We start from the raw sequence: 21274 nt of genomic DNA on the forward strand, positions 1-21274 counted from the left end.
CTTATGCTGGGGTGTTTTGTGCTACTAGGAGACCATGTGCTGGCTTCTTGTGCAGTCTGTATTTTTGCTTTTTGTAATCAGAAATGAAGATAAGACTCCTGAAAATGAACCTGAACTTTGTGGTTTTGGCCACTTCATCATCAAAGGGAGCTGCCTCAAAGGGTACAAAAAAGGAACTAGATCAAACAGGATCAAGTTTCCTGACTTTGGACTGTGCACTAAAACCTTTATGCATTTGAGACCCATGAAATGGGCACCCTGGGCCTGGGAGGGCTCTGGAAGTGCTTGTGGGTGGCAGGTGACAAAAAATGGTGGAGCAGGTTAAGAGTCATGTCATGGCTGTGTTGGATCCAGGAGTCACAGCTAGCTTGCTTCTCGCTAGGTTTTTAGATGACTGTGCCTAGCCCCGCTGTCAGCCTTGGAAAGGAGCTGAAGGCAGTTTTAATTGCATGCAAACTGTGTGTTCATGGTTTTAGCCCTCCTGGGCGTAGACACAAATCAGTCCAGAGGTAGAACCTGCTTAAGTGAAAGGGCTGAAACCTTGGACCCTACACTTCTCTTTGGCCTGGAAGAGTGCTTTTGCTGTTGCCTGTTGTGGGATTTCTTACCTTCTGCTGTGTTAGAACTGGGTTGTGTTAGGAAAGGACGTAGAGGACCTTGACCACTTACCTGATCTAGGGTGTCTGCGGGTAAGAGTTGGAGCTGGTGGGCTTCATTCTTGTTTTCTTCTGATCACGTGTTCAGGTAGTCCATCTGATTGCCAGCAAGAAATCGCAAACCAACTTCTTTTTCAGCCCATACTTGTACATAGTACCTACAGGACTCAGTATTTATATTTCAGTGGGAGACCTCCAAAGTAATTTTCTCAGTGGAGGCTCAGTAACATAAACAGTTTTATCTGTTACACTGAGATAAAATCCAGGACATAGGTTTGCCCATGAAGTACATCATTGCTTGCCTCCAGACTGTCAGTAACTGGGAAGAAGGTTTGAGATCATGTTTATCATTTGAAAGGGCCAGGCCTTGGCATCTATCTCCTGTAGATCCCTTGGTACAAATGGTGACATGAGAATAATAATTAACTTTATTGAAGCCTAATTTATCCAGCTGTTATTTCTCATGACATATTTCTGTTGACACAGGCCTAAGGAAAAACACTTATTGGGCAAAGTTCATGCTCGTGCGATCATTCTCACTTACAGTTTCACAGAAAGGTGGTAGTGTTGCCTGAGTGCTGAATCCGGAGGGGAGTGGGATGTGCGGGGTCAGGAGTTCCTGGCTCTCATCACTGTTACTGTCTTAGAGATTTTGCTTTTCTAGGGAATCACAAAAAAACCACCCCTAAATAGGCCCTGATCCTAAACCCACACTGCTTCTGAGATTGATTTATAGAGAAAAGAAACAATAACGTGGGTGGGTTTTGTACCGTGCCACTTTGGCCATGGTTAAGAGTCATGAAAGATTTTGATTGATAGTAAAACAGGGCCTGCCCTTCAATCTCATATAACCTCTGAATGCAAGAACGGTCAGTGTCAGTTGACGTTGAGTCTGGTCTTGGAGTGCAGGGCAGACCCAGAGATTTCACAAGATACATGTGAGATTTCAATCTCTTTATTTCCATTCATCAGGCTCTGGTTTTGGGACCCATAGTCGCAAGCCCCTTTGCTCTCCCGTGTGCTTTCAAAGCAAGCGTCTCCTATGGAAAGGTGCTAACGGGTCTTTGATCAGGCACTGTGCTGTGCAGGTGTGTTCCTGATGCACAGTGCACCTTGCAAAATGTTTGTGGATGTGCAAAGCAGCAGGGAGGATCGGAGTGTTGGGGTAGGGAGGGATCCGCAGTGGATTTGGCAGTAGCTCTTTCCTGAACGAGCTCTGCCTGCAAGGGTGAGGCCTTTGCTAGTGCACGCTGGTAATAACATCGTGCACGGGTAGCATCAAGTAAAGATTGGCCATAGTATTTCTCTAGTGTTTCTCACTTGGGGCTCTGTGAGTGCCTGTGAGGAAAAATAGCGTTTATTGTCGGTTAAGGCAAGATAATGCCTTATATCTATCTAGTTTTGATAGTGGGGAAATCCGCACTGAACTGGTGCGGGTCCAAAGACCTGTCGTGCCCTTCGGTACTGAGAGCTGCAAGAGCTGGGCACTAAATGGGGCTGGGTCCTGTGGGACTCGCACAAGTTGGTGTGCCAGATGTCAGCACCAGGAGCAAACGGAAATAGTTCCTGTTCTGGCCATCAAAGTAGCTACCAACATCTCTTTGAAAAATTAGACATACAAAGTGTACGTTTGGTTCATTTCTGAATGACTGTGGCTGTATCTGCTTCTGGTGCAGCTGGTACTGATAGGTTTCTTCTGTGGTGGAGGGTGGCGGGCTGGTGGTCCTCGACTCTGGATATTTGAAGCGCTGTAGAGTGTAGATCAGTCTTTGTTGCTGTTGTTGATGGCTGCTCTTGCATTCTTTTATCTGGAAGATTTGAATAGGAGCTGGTAAAGTCCCGCTTTCGACCGTACAGCATCCACTGGCAGACTCCTGTTAAGTACCAGCATGCATGCTTCCTTAGAGCAGTAAGGCAGTTTGTTTATGGGCTGTGAGTCTGTTCTCTATGGAGAAAAAAATGGATAAACCAACCTCTTTTTCTTCTGAAACTCACAGACATGTTGTGCAAGGAGAAGTCAAAGCAGAAGCCAGAGGGAAAAAGCTCAAAAGCTTCCGTGTGCATATCCACTGCTTACTGCATCTTTGTTCAGCGTCATTGTTTCACCCCAGAGGCTGGGGTGGGGAGTCAGCTCTGTTCAGGCTGTGATGTAGACCTCCAGGAGTCCCCCGACGGAGTGCATTCGGTAGAACACACCCAGTGGGAGGCCAAAGTTCACGATGGCAAACCAGGTGGAGTAGCCGTAAAATGACTTTTCCAGTCCATTCTCGAAGACGGGGTGAGCCCCAAATGTGGGCATGACCCACAGCTTAAGAGGTGTAAGGAAAAAAGAGCAGAAGTCAGAGGATGACACTGTCTCCTACCTGCACTCTAATCTCAGCACTGGCTCAAGCTGTTGTAGGAATATTTCAGGAGTATCGGGGGAGTCTCCCTGCCAGGGAAGAGAAGGAAAATCCCCTAGTTAAGTGGCTGACTCCTTGCTGTAAGTCACATCCTGCTGAATTCCTGGAAACCTAATGATAAGCCTTTTCTGCTCCAGCTGGCTTAATTTTTCTACAGGATTTCACTGTTTCCTTGGCCAGTTTGTTTTCCCTGGATTAAGGCTGCAGTGAAGATCCACGTTGATTCAAGATCCTGGAGCACAGTGTACTTTTATCGGGTGAGTTTCAATTCTGGAGACTCACGTTTACACAGACTCCCTGCTGGTTTCTCCACCTACCTCCTGAAACACCCTTAATGAGTTTAACTTTTCCAGAGGCTAAAATTTTGGCGTCTATGGATTTATTGGCTGTCTCCTTCCTGCACCCAGAAAGCCTAGCCGTATTTGACTCTAAGGTTAAAAGGGAGACCTTATAGTTGAGAGAGTGGGGTATTAATAGCAAAAATAATCTTGACTTGCCTCACTAGAAACTTGTTGGGCAAGAGTTGTCTGGAATTAGCAGCCCAAGAGAGAGACACGGGGAGCATGTCTGTATGGCAGGTTGTCATGGCTCAGCCAAGCTGCGATACAGCAGAGCGCGCAATACTTACTATGATGTTGCACAAAACTAAGAAGAACGAGATCTCCCTTAATGCTCTTCTCTTCCAGCTCAGGTGGGAGTAGCTATGGATATAGGACAGCGAAGCTTTCCGGATCTCCTGTCCCAGCTCCAGCATGCTCACTCGTCTCTGGTTGTAGGCTTCATGATTCTGCTCTTCTTTCATTTCTTCCTCTTTGCCGGGAGACACCTCTGTGTGCCTCCGTTGGCTGCTTGTCATGGTGTCCTCTTCATGAGGTGGCTCTGAAGGCACTGCGTGCTGCCCAGCATGCTCTGGGTGTCTGGTCTCAGCTGCTGCCACAGAGGGCTGCCGGTGAAGCCCATCGATGATGAAGACATTTTGGGTGATGTTCTGAAAGATGAGGAGGACAGAATAGGACAGGATGAGGCTGTTCAACAGGTCCCTGGGGTCAGTGGCCACAAGGGCAACAATGGAGAAGTAGGACATGCCAATTTGGCCAAGGGCTGCCCCCATCAACAGAATCACATCCAGGCTGCGGGTTGGGTTCTTCAGCGTGTCCAGCTCCCTTTTTTCCAAGGCGTGGATGATTGTCCCAATCACTGCGCCCACACTCATCAGGGGCAGGAGCGCAATGTAGTAAGAATAATACATCACGAAGACCTGGCGGTTGGGGGCTGAGCCGGTGGCCTGGATCTGGTACATCATGAAGACGCAGATCCCGATGATTACAGCAGTGGCGCCCAGCAATGGCCCGAAAACCACCCCCTGGAGCTTGAACTTGGGCTTGCTGTGAGGGACGTGGTGGTGGCTGATGCGTCTCCCCACGTTCTTCCACATGACGTACAGCACGGAGCAGCAGACGAGGCAGAACTCAGTGTTGAAGGGGTAGAGCAGGATGTAGCCCTTCTGGAAGATTTTGCAGATGGTTGTGTTTGGGCATGTGCATGAGGCAGTCTCGTTGCCTGGAGCATGAGAAGAGGAAGGCAACAATTAAGAGGGAGATGGCCTGGATTTCATGGCTGTCTCTGGGAGTTTCTTGCATGCAGCGACAATTCCGTATCTCAGAAACAAGGATCAATAGGAAGTTAAGTGATTACTACTCTGTGCTCAAGGCTGTGAGGATTCAGAGTAACAGGGTTTAGCAAATGTTTTCTCCCCCCCCTTGAAGGTTTTCTCCACTTGCAGCCCATCTCGAGACAGCTTCCACCAACAGGGAAGTTGCAGCATTTGGGGAACCGGTTGTGATACCCGAGTCCCTGAGATCAAGAGCCGCTGTCTCCCTAGAAGTCGTCTATGTCAGCCTGATAGAAACACAGATGTGGAAAAGGAGCCTTGCCTGCAAATCGCTGCTCCACCTCTCGCAGCTGAGACTCTATCTCCATGTGAATGGTGTCGTTGGTCACGGCCAAGAGCCAGAGGAGGAGGTTAGTGGCTATGGTCAGCATCAGCCCGCACCTGGGAGAAGAGAAAGGTCAGTGTGTTGCCTGTGGAGATTGTGTCCACCTGCCACGTGGTGCTGCCATTTGCTTCTCACTTACCCATGCACAAATGCATGCAAATACAGTCTATTTGTGCCTGTTCTGCATATGGGCATCGGTGCGTGACTTCGCACACACAAACACAGCTGAGTTACCTTCCTGTCTGGCTGTTTGCAAAGGAGCAGGGCAGGCAATGTCCCTCACTTAGGGGAGGGAAGCCTGAGACATCTCCCAGTGATGGGAATGGGGAGGCCACCCCCCCCTCACCCTCCAGTTAGCAAGCTGGTCCCCGAGCCATGCAGCAGGAAGGTGTTTGGGGTTAGGAAGGAGCAGCAAGCTTTGCAGCAATCCAAGGCACAAATGAAAACCGAAGGGAGCTGGTGAGCCCAGGTCAGTGGGAGGAGGATGGGTCTGGTCAAGTCCTAGCTTGGCTCTTGTGTGATGCAGAATATAGAGAGTCTGTGTGACAGCAGATGAAGACAGTTCTAGCAGGAATAACGAGATCATAAACAGACAGAAGAGTTTCTTTAGAGGAGCACAAGGGAGTTGCTTCCCCCTCTCTGTACCTGGTGAAGTTGTGCTGGACTTGGATGCAGTCCTTAGAGTGATGCCACAGAAAAAAGGCCTGCAAATCAATAACGACAGCACTGTGAGTGGGGTGACGCTGGCAGCCTGCTACATGCCTGGAGGAAAGGGACTGGCAGGCAAGAAGGTACATGCCCGAGTGGGAGTAAACCTGCTGCCATGCAAGAGGCACAGGGACATGTGTGCACCCGCATCTCGGCGTGTGCTGGCATCCTTAGGTGACAGCAGCGTGTGGGTGCCTGCCCGTAACGCAGACCTAGATCTGCTTTTCTCTGTCTTGTATGTATGTGGGTATTTGCTTCTGAGATGGGAACTACTTTCACTTCTCAAATATGGCTTTGGGTCTGCAAAGAAGAGGGTTGGTACGAGAGTAACAAGTTGCAAAGGGTGTGAGAGAGCTTCGCGCACAAAGGATTTTGTTAGGGGATGTGCAAATGGAGAGAGGGGCTGGGTCTCAGACTGGTGCGCAAAGACACCCCTGGCAAAATCTGAAATTTCATCTCCTCTCGCCCTACTTGGCTTCAAAATAAACTCCTCTGGATCCTACAGTACAGCAGGTATTGCCAGAGCGATTTCTTTCTAATCTTACTACTTTGTCTCTGTCTGGCATATGAGCGGTGTGGGTGGTAGTTAAAATGACATGTGATGCTTTAGTGCCTTTTAATACTCATGAGAGTGCCTCATGTGCACCCACTTTCCACCCCTTGGACTCTTGGGAATGGGGCAGAGAGAATAAGCAAGCTTCCAGAAGGGTAAGGTGCAGTACCTGGGTGCAGATAAAAAGGATTTCAATGGTGGGGAACACTATTTCCACTCCGGATTTGCACTGGATGAGAATTGCGCTGTAGCCAATCTGAAACACGTTCAGGAGGATGCTGAAACTGCCAAACAGCAGCACTGACCCTGGGCAAACAGCAAAAGCACCAGTAAATAAAGACATGCCGGTGGAGCATCTGAGCCTGGCTGGGGACTGGAGACCTTGTGCATCGTGGATCTGGGTGGAGCTGGAGGCTTTTCTGCCTGGAAGTTTCATGATTTTGAGATAAGGGGACAAAGGGGAGCCTGATCCCTGAACCTGGTTGTGTGCTTTGGCTTGTTTAAGGTGTTGAGACAACGCAAGGTATTTTTTTGTACTTGGATACAAGGTGGGAACAGGGTTTTGGTCTTTACCTTAGCTCTGCTACCCCAGATTGCACAGAAATGGCCGGTGATGGTTTCTGCCTTGCAGAGAAACTGCGGGATGAATGCAGCTCTGCTAAGGCTTTTGGCAGCACCAGTCTGCAGAAGTTATGACCCTTTGATTGTTTCTGTCCTTTGCCTTGGACACCTCTCTGCAGCTTTAGATGCTCCTGTACCTTGCAGCTTTCCTCCCTTTTCCATGCTTAGTTAACAAGACTGTGTGCTAATTAAAAACTCCATAACAGACCTGGGCTGCTTTGTGAAATGACACTTCTCAAAGTGGAGCAACTACTGATGGGATATCTCCCAAGAAAGCCTGGGTGTCACTGGGGTGTGACTCACTGGGCAGGAATCTTCCCCTGGAAACAAGGCCACTGTGATGTTAAACAGGGATAATGGTGGCATGGGGCTGCTGACACCCTTGGAGGGTAAATGTGGGCAAATCTCACGTTGCAGAGTGGCTGTGCCTAAAACCTTTCCACCTGTGCTCATTTGCTGGGCTGCAGGTGGGAGATGCCTGAGTTCTGCTTTGGGAAGGGACCACAGCAAAGCTGGTCTGGAGGCTGAAGGGAAGCCAAGTTCAAGACTGTCCTGGCTGCTCTGGTCCTTCTCTGTGGCATCCACTGTGCTCGTGTCTCCCCCAGCATCACACCACAAGCTGACAGGGCGCTGGGAGCTTCCCAATGGAGCCATCTTCTATGGCTCCTAGCTCCTTTAGTAGTGGGGGAAGAATTTCTTTATCTTCCAAGTACTGAGAAGAAAGGAAAAGGCAGGAGAAGATAAATAAAGGAAGAACTTACCCCTAATCCAAATCGGCCCAGCATGGGAATCCCGGTACAGCACCGCGTGCGGTTGCCGACTGGTGCCCAGCAGGTAGTAGATAATCCAGCACAGGCACAAGACCTTGAGGATGGAGAGCAGGATCCAGACGTCCGCCAGTGTGATGGCCACGTGGTTGAAAATCATACTGCTGATGAAGGCGCTGCCCAGAAACACCACGTTCATGGCCAGCAGCCCTGAGAAGAGCTGCCCAGCTTTCTGAGCTTGCCTGTCCCTCTGCTGCACTGACGAGCAGTGACGGTACAGCCAGAACTTCTCGTAGTGGATTGTGGAGGTGTCTGGGGGGGTTGACGCTGACCTGCTCTTGCAGTGATGGCAGGATTTTTGCCTTGAGACTCTGTTGTCCGACATGGCTCATCTGCCTGGAGGTCACCTGTTGCGTTGAATAAAGAGGTTTAAAGTAGGAAAGGTGGTGGCAGATATATGGAGATGAGAGGTTGTGTGCTCTGCTGTAAAAGCCACTTGTGTGGCGACCTCCCTTCCCTCCCCAGAAGCTGGGTGAAGGGGGAAAAGAGATTAGTGTTTAGCCCAGTTTAGGCATTACAAATTTCCTGGCAGACAGAGTCGTTGCAGGGCACTGAGGAAAAAGCCATTTTGCCAAAAGCTGGCCAGAGACACCTATGTTAAAATGGGTATTTGATGTCTCTGCCCTGCCCCACCAGTACTTGGAGCTGTGGGCACCAGAGATGCCCAAACAGTTCCCATCCTCACCTTTCACACCTCCTCTGCGTACAGCCCTGGATTCAAGTCCCCTCCTTGCCCTTTGTTGCTGTAAGGTTTGGGTGGAAATACAGAGCGAGCTCAGACCTGCTCTAAAATTCAGAGCTGCTTGATTTTGGTTGCTGGGTCCAGCCTCTTCTTTGTGTTTTTGGGCTGTGAGAGTTATGCCACACTCCTTGTGTGGGTCACACAAACTGTGGCGGAGCTGGAGAGAATAAAAAGAGGATCTGTAAGATTTGGTCTAAGCTGCTGGGAAAAGACCAACCTCCTGCCCAAGCAGGCTGAGGCTGGGGCAAAGCTAATATCTGGTTTTCTTTCTTTTTCTACTTGTAGCACAGAGCTGTGAGCACAGGATGCAGAGGAGTTCGAAAGATTGACCCAGGTAGATGGAGCCTGGGAGCTTTTCCATCTAGCTTTTGGAAAAATCTTGGTAGGACCGTATTGGCCATGAGAAAGAAATCTTGCTCGTAACACAGCGATCGGGCATGATCAGCATCTCTATGAATGTGCGTTTGGAAAGGGGCTTTCGCTCCAGGGAGTGACTCTGGCTGTGGCGGGGGGGGTGGCTGGAGCGAAAGCAGCCCCCCCCCCCCCCCCCGAGATGTGTTTGTGGGTGAGCGGGAATTACATGTAGTTGTTTGCCAAAGGGTTGAAATTCAGTGTTTCCCCGCTTTTGCATGTGCACTGAGGTGCTCTGTCTCCCTTGGGTCTCTGGGGACTCGGTGCACTTCTGTTAGGGGAGGTTGATCCTAAACTCTTCCCCATTTGGCTCCAGAACTCTCCTAACTTAGTAGTGCAGGAGCAAACGCCTTCTCCTCTCCTAGGGCTGTAGCTCCTCTGCTTTGGGGTCCAGGGAGGGAGGGGAGAGGCTGTGAAATCAGACGGCTCGGATGGACCCCCCCCCCACCCCGGGCTGCACTGGGAGGTACCCGTGTCCCCGACCCCTGGAGCAGGGAGCAGCCGAGCCCCAGCCCTTACCTCCCTGCAGTCTCCTGCCTGCTGGGTGGGAGCAGCCGCCGGCACAGCCTGGGATACAGCTGATGTTAAAACCGCTGGCTGGAGGGCCGCCGGGATGCATGTGAGTCTCTCCAATGGACCAAGGTGTAGGCAGAAGCCGTCAGGACTGCTCCCAGCTGAATGCGGCCTCTGCTCCCAGCCCATTGATTTTTATTTTTTTTTTTCCCCTACCTTGTTTACTTTGGGTCTATTATTGTCATTACATTAATTACTCAGTCAGAAGCTCTTGGCTCTGCCAAGGGCAGCCAATGGGGTTCGGCTCCTTTCTACACCTGCTGGGTTGCCCCATGTCGGTGGCCTCGGCACAGGATGTGCCAACTGGTAAAACCACAAGCTGCGGTGACTAATGTGTGCCAGGGCTCGGGCGAGTGTAGAGCTAATCTCCTGGCATAGACTTGTGCTGGGAGTGCTTAGCCACACTGCTTTGGCTAAAATCCACTTGACTCCCCCTTTCCCTTTTTTTTTTAGGTAGATCCTAAGATAATTATTTTTTTCTCAAGCATACCATTGTTTCGTACCTTTATCCACGGCGCAGATACCCAAACTGATGCAAAAGGCAAAACTCACAGTCCAGCCTCAGTGCAGGGATGACAGCAATTTGATGTGCTGCTGGCAGAAAGGTTGCTTCTTTTGGGGATGATGGATACAACCTATTAATGCTGACTTCAGAGCTGGGCCCCCATGTGCAAACACCACAGCCTCAGCCACGCGGCACTGAGGATGCTTCAGGTCCAAGCTGTGCTGTTCCTCTTCCCACCCCTGTTGCAGGGCAAACTGATTTCTCTGTTGGGTCTCTGTGGTGAGCTGATCCCCCTCATTTTGTGGCTAGCTATGGGGATTTGGCATTCCTGGCTGAGTTGGTGAGCCTAGGAGATCCATCAGGAGAGGACGGACCTCCGTGGAAGGAGAGGAGTTGCTTGTGTGTCCCGAGATGAACTTCCAGCAGCTGGCAAACATGTGATTTGGGAGTTTGAAGCCATGAAACACTTCCCAAGAAGCTGATTAGGGGTAGGAGCGGGTAGGGGAGCACAGGTTATCGTGCCTTGGGGATATGACGAAAGGGACAGGAAACAAGAGTGAAAGGGCCCCATTGCTCCTGGGTGAGAACACCCGGTGTGTGTGCTGCTGCAGCCGTTGCATTTAATGTCTGCCAGCAAAACAGTCACGTTTAATGTCTGAGCAAACCCTCGCCCTGCTGTGGTGGCGCCTGGAAGCTTTGATCTGGGCAGGTTTTCACGTGTACCCATGGCTAGCTTTGTTCTGCCTTCCCCCAAATCGTCAGCATCTCCAGCCCGCTTGGATGACCGCGTCCTTGCTTTGATGCTCTGGGATCCCCTGAGTGCAATTGGGCTCTCCTTTGGGCGCCTGGCTCTTCTCCAAGCTGATTCTAGAGCTTAGCAGGGAACTGGGCTCTCGAGAGCTGTTGAACAAAACCAATGATTTCCATGCAAAACGTTAACCAACCTGGCTGATTTTCGGTGCAGTGGTCCTCAATTGGAGTGACCGTGCAGAACTGGGAAACGGAGGCTGGGACTCTGACTGTGTCCTGGGGAAAAGAAGTTTGGGTGAAACTGGAGGTTTTTCCTTTAAAGATGGGGGCCTGAAATAAAATGTTGGGGCCCGTTGTGCCCCAGTGATTTTGCCAATAGGACTGCGCATCTGGGGTGCAAAGAGGAGGCATCCTTCCTAGCCTGACTGGCCCTCTCCTGGCTTTGGAGCTGAGGTTGAACCCAGAGGAGCCATAAAGCCTTGGGAGAGTGGTTAATCCTCCTAATTCGGTCTTTATGTTGAAGAAGAGTAGCTGTTTAACTTGAACATATTGACACAAGTTTAACCAAGTCATTAAGTAAGCAAGTGTGCAGGAAAGGGGCGGGAAGGGAGGGGATGAGTTGGACTAACTGGATCGATCGCATAAATCACTGCCCTTTTCTGCCCTGGAGAAGCTGCCTTTACTCAGAGGCTGGGAGAAAGCTGCTAAATGGTAGAAGGGACGTTTGCCCCTCCGCTATCAGCAGTGTGCTTATTAATGACGTTATCTGTGCACTTAGCAGTAATAACAGCCAGGCTGGGCCAGGCGGATCTGTAAACAGGACCCGGGGAGGAAGGAGGTTCATGCCCAGCCGCCGTGTTTGCCCAAAGGCCGCCTGAGGAACGCTGCACGCCTTGCAACTCCCCGGCTGGCCCACACCCTTCCTTCTCCATCGATAACCGCGCCGTGACGTCTCCCGTGGGGCTGGTGGGTGAGCACCTGTAGTGGTGGCTGCGGAAAGCAGCCTCGGCCAGCACGGGTGAGGTGAGCCCGGCTGCACCACCCCGGCTCCATCCCTTGCTGCCGGAGCAGGTGGGATCTGCAGGTGACGTGCTGGCTTTGCTTCCCTCGGTGCAGGCTGCTTTGACCTCCTGCCGCCGTTGGGTTGCTCCTTGCCGGTAAGGCCTACTGCCTCGCTCCCTGGGAAATGCCTTTTCTGCCCCCATCTCCAGCCCTGGCTCCCAGCACATCCCGGAGCTGGTCCTGCTCGCGGGCTGCACCTTGCTGCAACCTGTCCCTCATCTCCAGCCTTGTGGCCTCAATGCACCCACTTCCCAGCTGCTGCACTGACAGATTAACCTGGATTCCTCCCCTGCCCGTGACATACCTCCGAGCAAATCACCCAGATAAAAAGCTTTTTTTTTTTTTTTTTTTTTTTCCCCTAATAAAACAAGACTCATTCTCAAATAACAGATCCTTCAGAAGCCGAGGAAGCGATGTGAAACACTGGTAGCAGGATGATGACTCAGTTCTGGCCTTGGCTATGAACTTCCCTGCTTTTATTTGAGCAGTGGTTTCTGATCTCCTGCTCTTTGTCTCTTCCCCTTCTTGCTGCCCTCCCTTGTTGGATCCAGTACCACGTGCCTCAGGCCAGGGTCTGAATCTGGCCCTTTTTGGCACTCACACAGCAGCTTGAGTTCTGGGGCTGGTGCTCCCTGAGCTCGGCCAGAGCTGGGCATTTAACCCTGGCATCCCTTGAGGAGTGATTTTTTTATATATTTTTTTTTTATTGGTGGGGTCCAGTTCTCCCAGTAGGTGCTCAGATCCCTGGGAGGCCAAGGTGGCTTTTGTATCAAAGCAAGTGAGACTGGAAGGGCCTGGCAAGATGTGAGAGCCCCAGGGCAGCCCTTTGCTTTCCTGTAGCTCTTCATTTGCAGCAGCTGCTGTTTAAAGAGTCACCCCGAGGCACATAGTTGTCCCTGTTGCCCATCTCCTAAGGCAAATCTGATCTCTGCTCCATAATTGAGGCACCAGCAGGATGCTGCTGGTGGCCCCAGGGCTCAGCCTCATTCTCTGCTCTGACACAGGCTCTCTGTTCACCCAGCTCCCGTGCCTCAGTTTCCCTCCTTCCAGGTGTGGAAGATGGAGCTAACGGCAGTGCTTTTCTTCAGGGATCTGTCATGAGGCCGCGTACAAAGGACCGAGTGTGACCCCTTTGTGTTACTCAGGTACTCTGCGCTTGAGATGTTCTCCCCTTTCATAAAACTCTCCGTCAGGGAGCGACATGCCCCTCTGACTGAGCTGTGAGGAGGTGTCCCGGGTCCATAGTGCAGGGGGCAGTGATGGAGCAGCCAGCATCAGTCAGCTGTGGTGCCTGGCACCACGGAGTCCCAGGAAGGACATAGATCTGTGTAAGTAGGGTGAGGCAGCACCTGCTCCGGGGGTGCACCTGGCTTGGGGTGACGTGCCTGGGATGCTGGCTGCACCGAGGGGTTGCCCAGAGACTTTTGGCTGATTCTCCGTCAGCCTTGGAGGTCACCCCTTTGCACAGGAACTGGCCATGAGCTGAGACCTTCTCGTAGGCAATCCCTGAGCCTCAGCAGGGCCCATGTTTACAGTTGAGTTTCTTAGGGTTTGGGGTTTTGGATTTTGGGGCGGTTTCACTTTTTGGACTTGTGGGTGCTCACTTTCCCTCTGTCCCCTTTCTCAGATATATAGATGGGGTTCGCTGCTGGCCGTTTCCCTGTCTGCTGCCTCCCCCAAGATCCATGCACGTGGCTGGAGGGCAGAAGAGCCACGCAGCCTTCAGCTGGCATCCCCTGCCCCCTGCGCTTGCAGCCGGGAGATGCCCAGCTCAGCAAGGGGTCCTTGCAGAGCCTGTGCTGTCCCAGAGGGTTTTGGTTTATCTCGATATGATGGCTTGTGGTTCCTGCTGAGCTGCCACCCTTGAGCAGTTGATTTGTGATTATTGCCTGTATCAGTGTTCTTTGGGGTTCCCCTTATGCCCATCCTGAGTTTGCTTAGCCCCAGGAGCGCCTCTACAGTTCCTGTCCAGAGCAAAAGAGCACTTCAAACCCTGCCCTGCCTGGCTCAGTGCACCCAGCCCTGGGAACCTGGGACCAGGTACCGGCAAGACCACGTAGGAGGAAAACCTGGTGTGCCCCCCAGGAACAGAGTAGATGATTACAAGTGTTTTCTGCCCCATCAGAGCTCAGCAGCTTGGGCTAAAACAATGTGTAGGGATGTACGTAAGATTGACGTCTGTGCACTGTTTACGTCGCTTTTCTGACTTAATCTGTGGCTCCTGCAGTTGAAATTAATAAGGCTTTTGTTTTATGAAAGGTGAAGTTTCTAGGGAGAGATTGTATCTTTACCTGATCAGTGGAAAAAGTAGAGCCAGGCCTCTCTGCAGGGTTGGTGGGACTGGGAGAGGCTGCCTGCCTGCTCCCAGGCTCACCAAGGGAGGGACTGACCCACCCCAGGGATGCTGGATCAGTGCGCTCCTCCCAGAGCAGGGGAAATCAGGGTTTACCCCATCTTCTGCCTGCCTTGGAGCAAGGCTGCTGGTAGGCAGGCTGGCGTCAGACCAGCCAGAGGCACTGGTCCCTTCTGGTTTGGTGATCTAGGCTTGGAGGGGAGAGGTGGTTTGAAATACGTGAGCCTGGGCTGGCAGTCTGGGCCATCAGGTGGAAAATTACATCACTCCAAGTACCGTGACTTCCATATTATTATTTTTTTTTCCCTTTGGCGGATGCACACACGTCCGTAGGAAAAAGCTTGATTTCTGCCACCTCTGCAGTGTTCTTTATTGGAATGATAAACGCCGATGGAACAATAAACCCTTTATTGGAACAGGAAACCCTGATGTCTCAGGGTACAGACAAAGCTCAGCTGTGCCATTCTGGCATGCACCCGCCCGACCTGGTGGCATGGGCTTTCTGAGGCTCCTCTTGGACTTTGGGTACAGCAGAGGGGCCCATTTCTACCTCCTGCAGCCCAGGAGTCCTGCTCTGAAAGCCCCCTCAATCATACAGCTGTTCATGGAGAGCTGCAGGCACCCAGAAACCTGTGCCGGGGTCCCACTGCTGCGTGTGCTGGGGCTGTGCTCACATCCCCAAGGCACCCACAGGCTTGAGGGTGCAGCTCAAGCATCCCTTCAGGGCATGGGAGATCAAATTAGCCATGGCATTGGGTTGATTTCTGTGTCACAGGGCACAGAAGGTCCCTTCAGGAGTTCAGTGTTACAGTGAAAATCAATAAATAACTTTGCGTACAAAAAAGTTCATATATTAAAAAAATCATTATCTATTAAAAAAAAATAAATCTCTTTATCATTGCCTAGGCTGTATTGCCCATATGATCTTTTAAGGTTCTGGAGCCCAAATTCAGGAAAACTAGGGAAAAAAGTGTGCTTAGAGCAATCCCGTATCAGGGCCAGCCCAGAGCCCGTGCATGGCTTGGGGAGAGGGGGCTGCGGTGGGCAAACCCACTCGGCAGTGGTGCCTCCCTGGAGAGAAAGGAAACCAGCAGGGGCTGATATACATGAGCAATACAGAGAGGGAAGATTAAAATGATTCCCAAAGCCTCTGGTGGTCACCGGTTTGTTTTTCACATCTCTGCAGGGGAGTGATTTCTGACTGGCCGTACCAGGAGTCGAAGTCGTTTCCCTTTCTTCGCCTTCCATCCCTGTGCCCGTGTCAGCCCCTCGTGCCCACCGGCTCTGTACGTCAGACGGGGACTGACTGTCCAAGGGCGCCAGGCACCCACCGGAGCGAACACCGGTGGTGTGGAGCGAACAGGCTTTTAAGAAAGAAGGTGAGTCTCTGCACGAACCAAGAGTAATTACCATGATCCTGCTCTGGATCCCTTCCTTGTTTATCTTTTTCTTTTAAGCTTTAAGAAGTTCAGACACGCACATGCACATCCACACGCAAGTAGCAAAATAAAATCTGGGCTATGTTTGGATGATCTTCACTAACTGTTCATAAACGCCCCGACACTGCAAGGGGACGTGATTCAGGCAGTGCTGGGGACCCCTGGGGACGCCTGGGAAGTCTCCCAGCCCTGGGGTAGGGTCGGTCGAGGAGGATCCCATCTTCCTTGCCGGCGAGTTCTTTAGGACATGATGTAGACCTCCAGCAAACTAGCCACTGCATGCATTCGGTAGAAGATCCCAAAGGGCAGGCAAATGTCCACGATGGCCGGCCACATGGAATCGCCATAGAAGTTCAGTTCTGTGTCATTGTCAAACTGTGGCCGGGCACCAAACGCTGGCATGATCCAGAGCTGTTTGAGGAAACGGGAGAAGAACATTGCGGTGAGAAAGGCGTGCGGTACAGCGAGCCCCTGCAGTCACAGCTCCCAGGAGATGGGAACAGAGCGACCTTCTGAGCACGGGAGCTGTGCCAGGAGCCTGTGTTTACATTAAGATCAAACGCGATCTAGTATTGTGCCCTGAGCCTGGGTTTGATTCATGCTCAGAGACAGGTTTGGACAAAGCGCTGAAGCGCTCAGCAGGGGCAGATCCTGAGCGTGCCGTCCGTTAGGATGAACCTGGCGTGTTCCACCTCTGGATGGAGCAAGCGTGGGCAGGGCTGAGCTGGCAGCATCCGCGTCTCCCCAGGCTCGGCCGCCTGTGTTTTGCCCAGCAGCGTGGCTGGTTGCATGGGGGTTGTCAGCTCCTTTTCTGTGAGCTTGTGTGTCAAATCAGCCTGAGGCCACGATGTGGCTGCCTAGCTGGGGGTCTGGGGGTTCTCTAGAGAGGTAACTTGTGCTTGGCTGCTCCAGAGGCGCAGCTGTGGTCCCACGTTTCTTTCGCAGGGAACTGCGGTCCCCTGGCTGCTCATGAAAGTGGGACCCTTCAGGGAAGTTGTCAGTGACCAGTTTCTCCTCACAGCAACTGGGACCAGTGCTTGGGCTCCTAAGCCATGGGTTTTGAGAGGAGACATGCTGCCATCTCTCAAGAAACCCCAGACTTCACCCTGGGTGTTTTTCACCTTATAGCCTTTCATTGGGAATGTAAGGGAAGGGTTTATGTGTTTTTATTGCTTTTAATAAGCTGTCCTACATATCCGCTCATAGCCAATAAAAATACTGAAACTGATTCTTCTCTGACACCCACTATTTTTATTGTCTGATATTCTGCTGATAAGTGACAGGTCTGTCGGCATAGCCTAAAATGCCTGAACTCCAGGGCAGCTGCTCATGACTGTGGGTGACAAGGGGGTCACAGCTCCGCACGCACACACATGTAAGTGAGCTCTCCGTGTAGCGGAGGCGCAGGAAGGGCTGGTATCGCACGGGCCCCATCCTTTCCTTCACAGACACTTCTCCCTCGTGTTTGCTTCCCTCTCCCCCACCCTGCCAAACTCTTCTCTTCACGTGTACTCACTATGATATTGCTCAGCAGGAGGAACATGGAGATCTCCCTTAAGAACTTCCTCCTCCAGTTCATCTTCTTGGGGGTGGTGAGGGACCGCACGAGCTCGGAAGGATGGATGGGTTCAGCGCCGGAGGCAGTGCCAGGGGCCAGGGTGCTGCCACTGTCGGGCACACGGAGGGATACTGCGTTGATGTTGACAAAAGTGAGTCCGTAGAGATCCTTCTGGTGAGAATCGTGCTTGTGGTCTTCCTTGGGGGGTTGCCTATGAAGACCTTCGATAATGAAGATGTTCTGGAAGGTGTGCTGAGCAATCATGAGGAGGGCGTAGGTGAGGTTAAGCGCGCTGATAGCATCCCTTGGTGTGCTGGCTACGATGGCCACAATGGAGTAGTAAGAAATGGCATATTGCCCCAAGGCTGCACCCATCAGCAGGGCCACGTCCAGGGTCCTGGTTGGGTTCTTGTGCCGATCCATGTCTCTCTTGTCAAACCGGTAGATGACAGAGCCACCAATGCAGACAAGAGACATCAGGCCCAGACAAACGATGTTGAAGATGTAGTACATGCTGAGTGCTTGGCTCTTCTTGCTGGATTCAGTGCTGGAATTTACCTGCACCTCATAAAGAATAAGGACTCCCAAACCACTCACCAGAATGATGAGGCCCAACACGATGCCTACGAAGAAGGTCCTTCGGAAGAGCCTGAACTTCAAGCGGTGAACGTGGTGGGACTGGTGATCTATGAAGCGTCCGACGTTCTTCCACATGACGTAGACCATGGCAGAGGCGAAGAGGCTGTACTCGATGTTGAAGGGGTACAGCCAGAAGTAGCCGTTCTTAAAGATCTGGCAGATTTGGCTGTTGCAGTTGCATTCTTCGGCTGAGTTACTTCTCATTCCCGCTGAAACAAGATAAAAACATGTAGATGTGGCGATATTAAACCAACGAGCCAGCACTTCCTAGCAGCCCTGAAGACCTGGATACTTAGGGTCAGGGAAAAAGAAGACCAAGGACAGAAGAATACGTGATCACTTTGAAAACAAGGACATACTTCCACGCCAGCTTTCTGGTGCTCGTGTTCTTTCTGAAATTAGGTGGCCGATTACATCCCTCTTTTTCCTTCCCTCCTTCATTCCCACCCCCTTTGTCCAGGGCCTTCCACCTTTCTGACTCCTCTGTGACACAGGTTATGAAATGAATGTTAAGACCTGACTTCTGTTAAAGGAACCTTCTAGATAAGCCTTCTGAAAAGGGATCGAACCTGGTTTGCAGAACAATTTCTACATCATGGGCTTCCTCCCTGGACCAGAGGGTTCACAAACGGGCAGATTACCTTTCAGGAGCCACCTGAAGATTTCCTCTGTCACATTCTTCTTCAGCTTGGAATGGGCTTTGTGAACGGACTCGTCCGTCACCGCTGACATCCACACCGCTAAGTTTGTAGTCAGCGTTAGCATCAAGCCGCACCTGCGGAAGGAAGAGAAGGTTAATGAGATTAAAGCAATGGCTCTAGGCAATGTTGCTCCCATCCATGTTAGAGATGCGTAAGCACTCAGAGGGACTGTGGGAGCTGTCTGAAGTGACGCAAGGACTCTAGTGGTCCAGCCTGGAAATCCTGACCCTTGCTTTGCTGCTCTCGCTCTCTTCCTATTTTTTGTCCATGCCCATCAGGATTAGCAAGGCCTGACTCCCCTTGGTAGCTTTGGAAATGCTCAATAGTGAGTACATTAATAGGTCTGGATTGTCTCCAGTAGATTCAGTCTTGCAAAAGTGGACAAGATCATTTTTTAGCCTGAGGCTTGCCCACTGCGTCGTCGTCTTTCCCATGGAAGCAAAAGTCAGCTATGAATCATAATCTGCTTTGAGTAATGTTTGTGTTCTTTAATTGAATCCCAGCCTTGCTAGATCCACAGGTCACGAACCTCAGCTGTCTGAGCTGGGATCTAAGGCCAGCTGGAGACTAAGCAGGTTTCGTTGTGACCAGCATTAGGGGAGATGGGATGATGCTCTTGTTGCATCTTAGCTGTGAGAGGGTGTTCAGTGGGTTTGCGGTGGCCCAGGTCTTCTGGGCCAATGGGCCTCCAAGAGCCGTGGTGCTCACCTGGTAACGTTCAGGTGGACGTGGACGCAGTCTTTGGCAGAGATCCACAGGAAGTACGTCTGGCAGGGGCAAGAAAAGTTAATATTATTATTATATATGTTATTTTGTATGTATATAATATTATGTATTTTTATTATTATATATTATTAAGCAAGAAGTTAAATCACATCGTGCTGAAGCAGGGATGTCCCTGCTCAGCAGAGCGCAAGCTGGAACCACTTTTGCTTGGCTCCATCTGTGCCCAGCCTACGAGCCCATAATCCTGGCCGTTTGCTGGATGTGGTCTGTTCTTTCTTTGTTCTCCTGCCCTGTCCCACTGCCATTGCTCTGACCATGGCCAGCCCCTGTTCCCATCTGGCCTCTTCGCTCCTTGGTGTCACCCCAGAGCAGGTGGTCCTCTGGGCAGCACATCATACTGGAAGGCTGTCCCTGCCCTGACTGTCCTCCTCCCTGTGTTCTTCACAGGGAAAGGAGACCTGGCTGGCTGGGAGCTGCCTGGGGTTTGTGACAAGCCATCCTCGCATAAGCCAAGTTGTCACAGGATGGGGACACGTTTAAATCAATGCCTTGAAGCGAGTTGCCACAGCTGACAGTTGTGGTGGCTGGATGGAGAAGTTGTGGGCTGGGTGGGGGCTCAGGTAAGCCACCTGCATTCTCTGCAGGAGGAGCCGAACTATCCATGAGATCAGAGCTCCTTCTGCTGGTGGCTCTGTCTCTCTACCCCTCCCCAAGGCAGAGCCCCACCACCTCACCTGGACGGCCACGAATATGGCTTGCACAATGGGGTAGATGATTTTGATGGCAGACAGGCAGCTGTAGAAGCTCGAGTAATATCCTATCTTGAACACATCCATGACAAGGCTGAAAATGGCGAACAGGATCAGGCCTCCTGTGGAGGAACCAAAATATCTGTGGTTGGACAGCCGTATGCACGTGTGGGCTAATGCAGGTAGGTGAGAGGAAGAAGAGGAACTATTGCCATGGAGACGCTTTGCTTCTACCCCTGTTTTTCCTCTCCCAGCACCCAAATTATCTTGGCACCAACAGAATCATACAATAATTTTGGCTGGAAGGGATTTTCAGTCAACCCCGGACCACGAGTGGGGCTGACGGCTCTTGCAAGAGCAATGGCAAGGCTGGGAAGGAACCTGGTGTGGAGTCCCAAGAGCCCTCGCAGATAAAGGAGACCTGGCAGTGAAACGAGTGGAGGGACTGGGAGCTAACGTGAAGCAAGGCATGGTGCCGTGCTCCAGCACAAGAGGAGGAGGCTGTGCCCCAGATGGTTGCCGTTTCCCTTGTAATACCTGATGCCCCCATGAACAGCCCACCCTGCACCTCACCTCCAACCCTAGCCCCCCCCGAGCTCCTACCTCTCAGCCAGATGGGCCCAGCGTGGGAGTCTTTGCAGAGGATGGCATCTGGGCACCGGGAGGTGCCAACGAGGTAGAAGATGATCCATATGATGACTATCAGCATCATGACAGTCAGCAGGAAGAAGACGTCGTAATCGTGCACGGCGATCTTCTCAAAAGCCCCGCTGCTCACCAGCGTGCAGGCCAGCAGGGCCAAGTGCACAGCCAGCAGGATGGAGAACATGCGGCCGCCCTTTTTCCACACTTCCTTGGAGACAGGAGTGGAGTGGGGCTGGTGAGGCTGGCGGCTGAAAGATGCTGTGTGGCTCGAAGCCAGGCTGGCTTTGTCATCCTTGTGTCCGCAGCCCATGCTGGAGTTGGGGCGTCTGATCTCGCTGTCCTTCCGCAGAGGCTCTTCAGTCATGGTTCAGCTGATGCTTTAGCTGCGGGTGAACGCTGTTGGGAGGAGAGCCCCATGAATGAGAGGCGTCACTTCATTTTGAATAGTCCAGGGCTGGACCAAAGCAGGACATGTGATGAGGAGGAGAGGACGTATCAGAGGAACGGGGAAGGCTGAGACAGGGAGCGCAAAAAGAGGGATGAGCTCAGGTTCAACCTTTTTCTTCCTGGTTCCCTGAAGCCTGCGTACTTGCTTAAGATGCTTTCGCCTGGGGAGATTCCAGGTCAGTTTAACAAAGCATGCCTAATTTGTCACAC

At 51.7% G+C, this 21274-nt stretch overlaps 3 protein-coding genes across 4 annotated transcripts in view; all 3 read right to left on the reverse strand.

The window, feature by feature from the left end:
• The window catches only part of NUP85 (nucleoporin 85), a 246140-nt gene that overhangs the window by 167860 nt on the left and 57006 nt on the right, over positions 1-21274 (reverse strand). The window lies entirely within an intron of this gene.
• On the reverse strand, positions 86-8105 carry OTOP3 (otopetrin 3). The gene is made up of 6 exons (XM_080389598.1): positions 7699-8105; positions 6486-6622; positions 5701-5759; positions 4969-5111; positions 3687-4618; positions 86-2964 (listed from the first exon to the last, which is right to left on the reverse strand). Exons 1-6 carry the CDS (start codon positions 8087-8089, stop codon positions 2794-2796), a joined length of 1833 nt encoding a protein of 610 aa, XP_080245724.1. The 5' UTR covers positions 8090-8105; the 3' UTR covers positions 86-2793.
• Positions 15839-20992, reverse strand: OTOP2 (otopetrin 2). Its single transcript, XM_080389588.1, has 6 exons — positions 20576-20992; positions 19958-20094; positions 19206-19264; positions 18438-18571; positions 17116-18005; positions 15839-16010 (listed from the first exon to the last, which is right to left on the reverse strand). Exons 1-6 carry the CDS (start codon positions 20979-20981, stop codon positions 15840-15842), a joined length of 1797 nt encoding a protein of 598 aa, XP_080245714.1. The 5' UTR covers positions 20982-20992; the 3' UTR covers position 15839.

This window comes from Falco punctatus (assembly GCF_963210335.1).
Source record: "Falco punctatus genome assembly, chromosome: 1".
Lineage (NCBI taxonomy): Eukaryota > Metazoa > Chordata > Aves > Falconiformes > Falconidae > Falco > Falco punctatus.

What these genes read in the sequence shown, in the direction of transcription:
- OTOP3 (XM_080389598.1), bottom strand. Translation starts at nt 8,089, where the DNA reads ATGTCGGACAACAGAGTCTCAAGGCAAAAATCCTGCCATCACTGCAAG. An exon ending in TCCTTTTTATCTGCACCCAG is followed by an intron (nt 5,760 to 6,485) that starts GTACTGCACCTT and finishes ATTGATTTGCAG; the next exon opens with GCCTTTTTTCTGTGGCATCA. An exon ending in GGCTCCTTTTCCACATCTGT is followed by an intron (nt 4,619 to 4,968) that starts GTTTCTATCAGG and finishes CTCATGCTCCAG; the next exon opens with GCAACGAGACTGCCTCATGC.
- OTOP2 (XM_080389588.1), bottom strand. Translation starts at nt 20,981, where the DNA reads ATGACTGAAGAGCCTCTGCGGAAGGACAGCGAGATCAGACGCCCCAAC. An exon ending in GTCCACCTGAACGTTACCAG is followed by an intron (nt 18,572 to 19,205) that starts GTGAGCACCACG and finishes TTCCTTCCGCAG; the next exon opens with GTGCGGCTTGATGCTAACGC. An exon ending in CTTCAGGTGGCTCCTGAAAG is followed by an intron (nt 18,006 to 18,437) that starts GTAATCTGCCCG and finishes ATCTTGTTTCAG; the next exon opens with CGGGAATGAGAAGTAACTCA.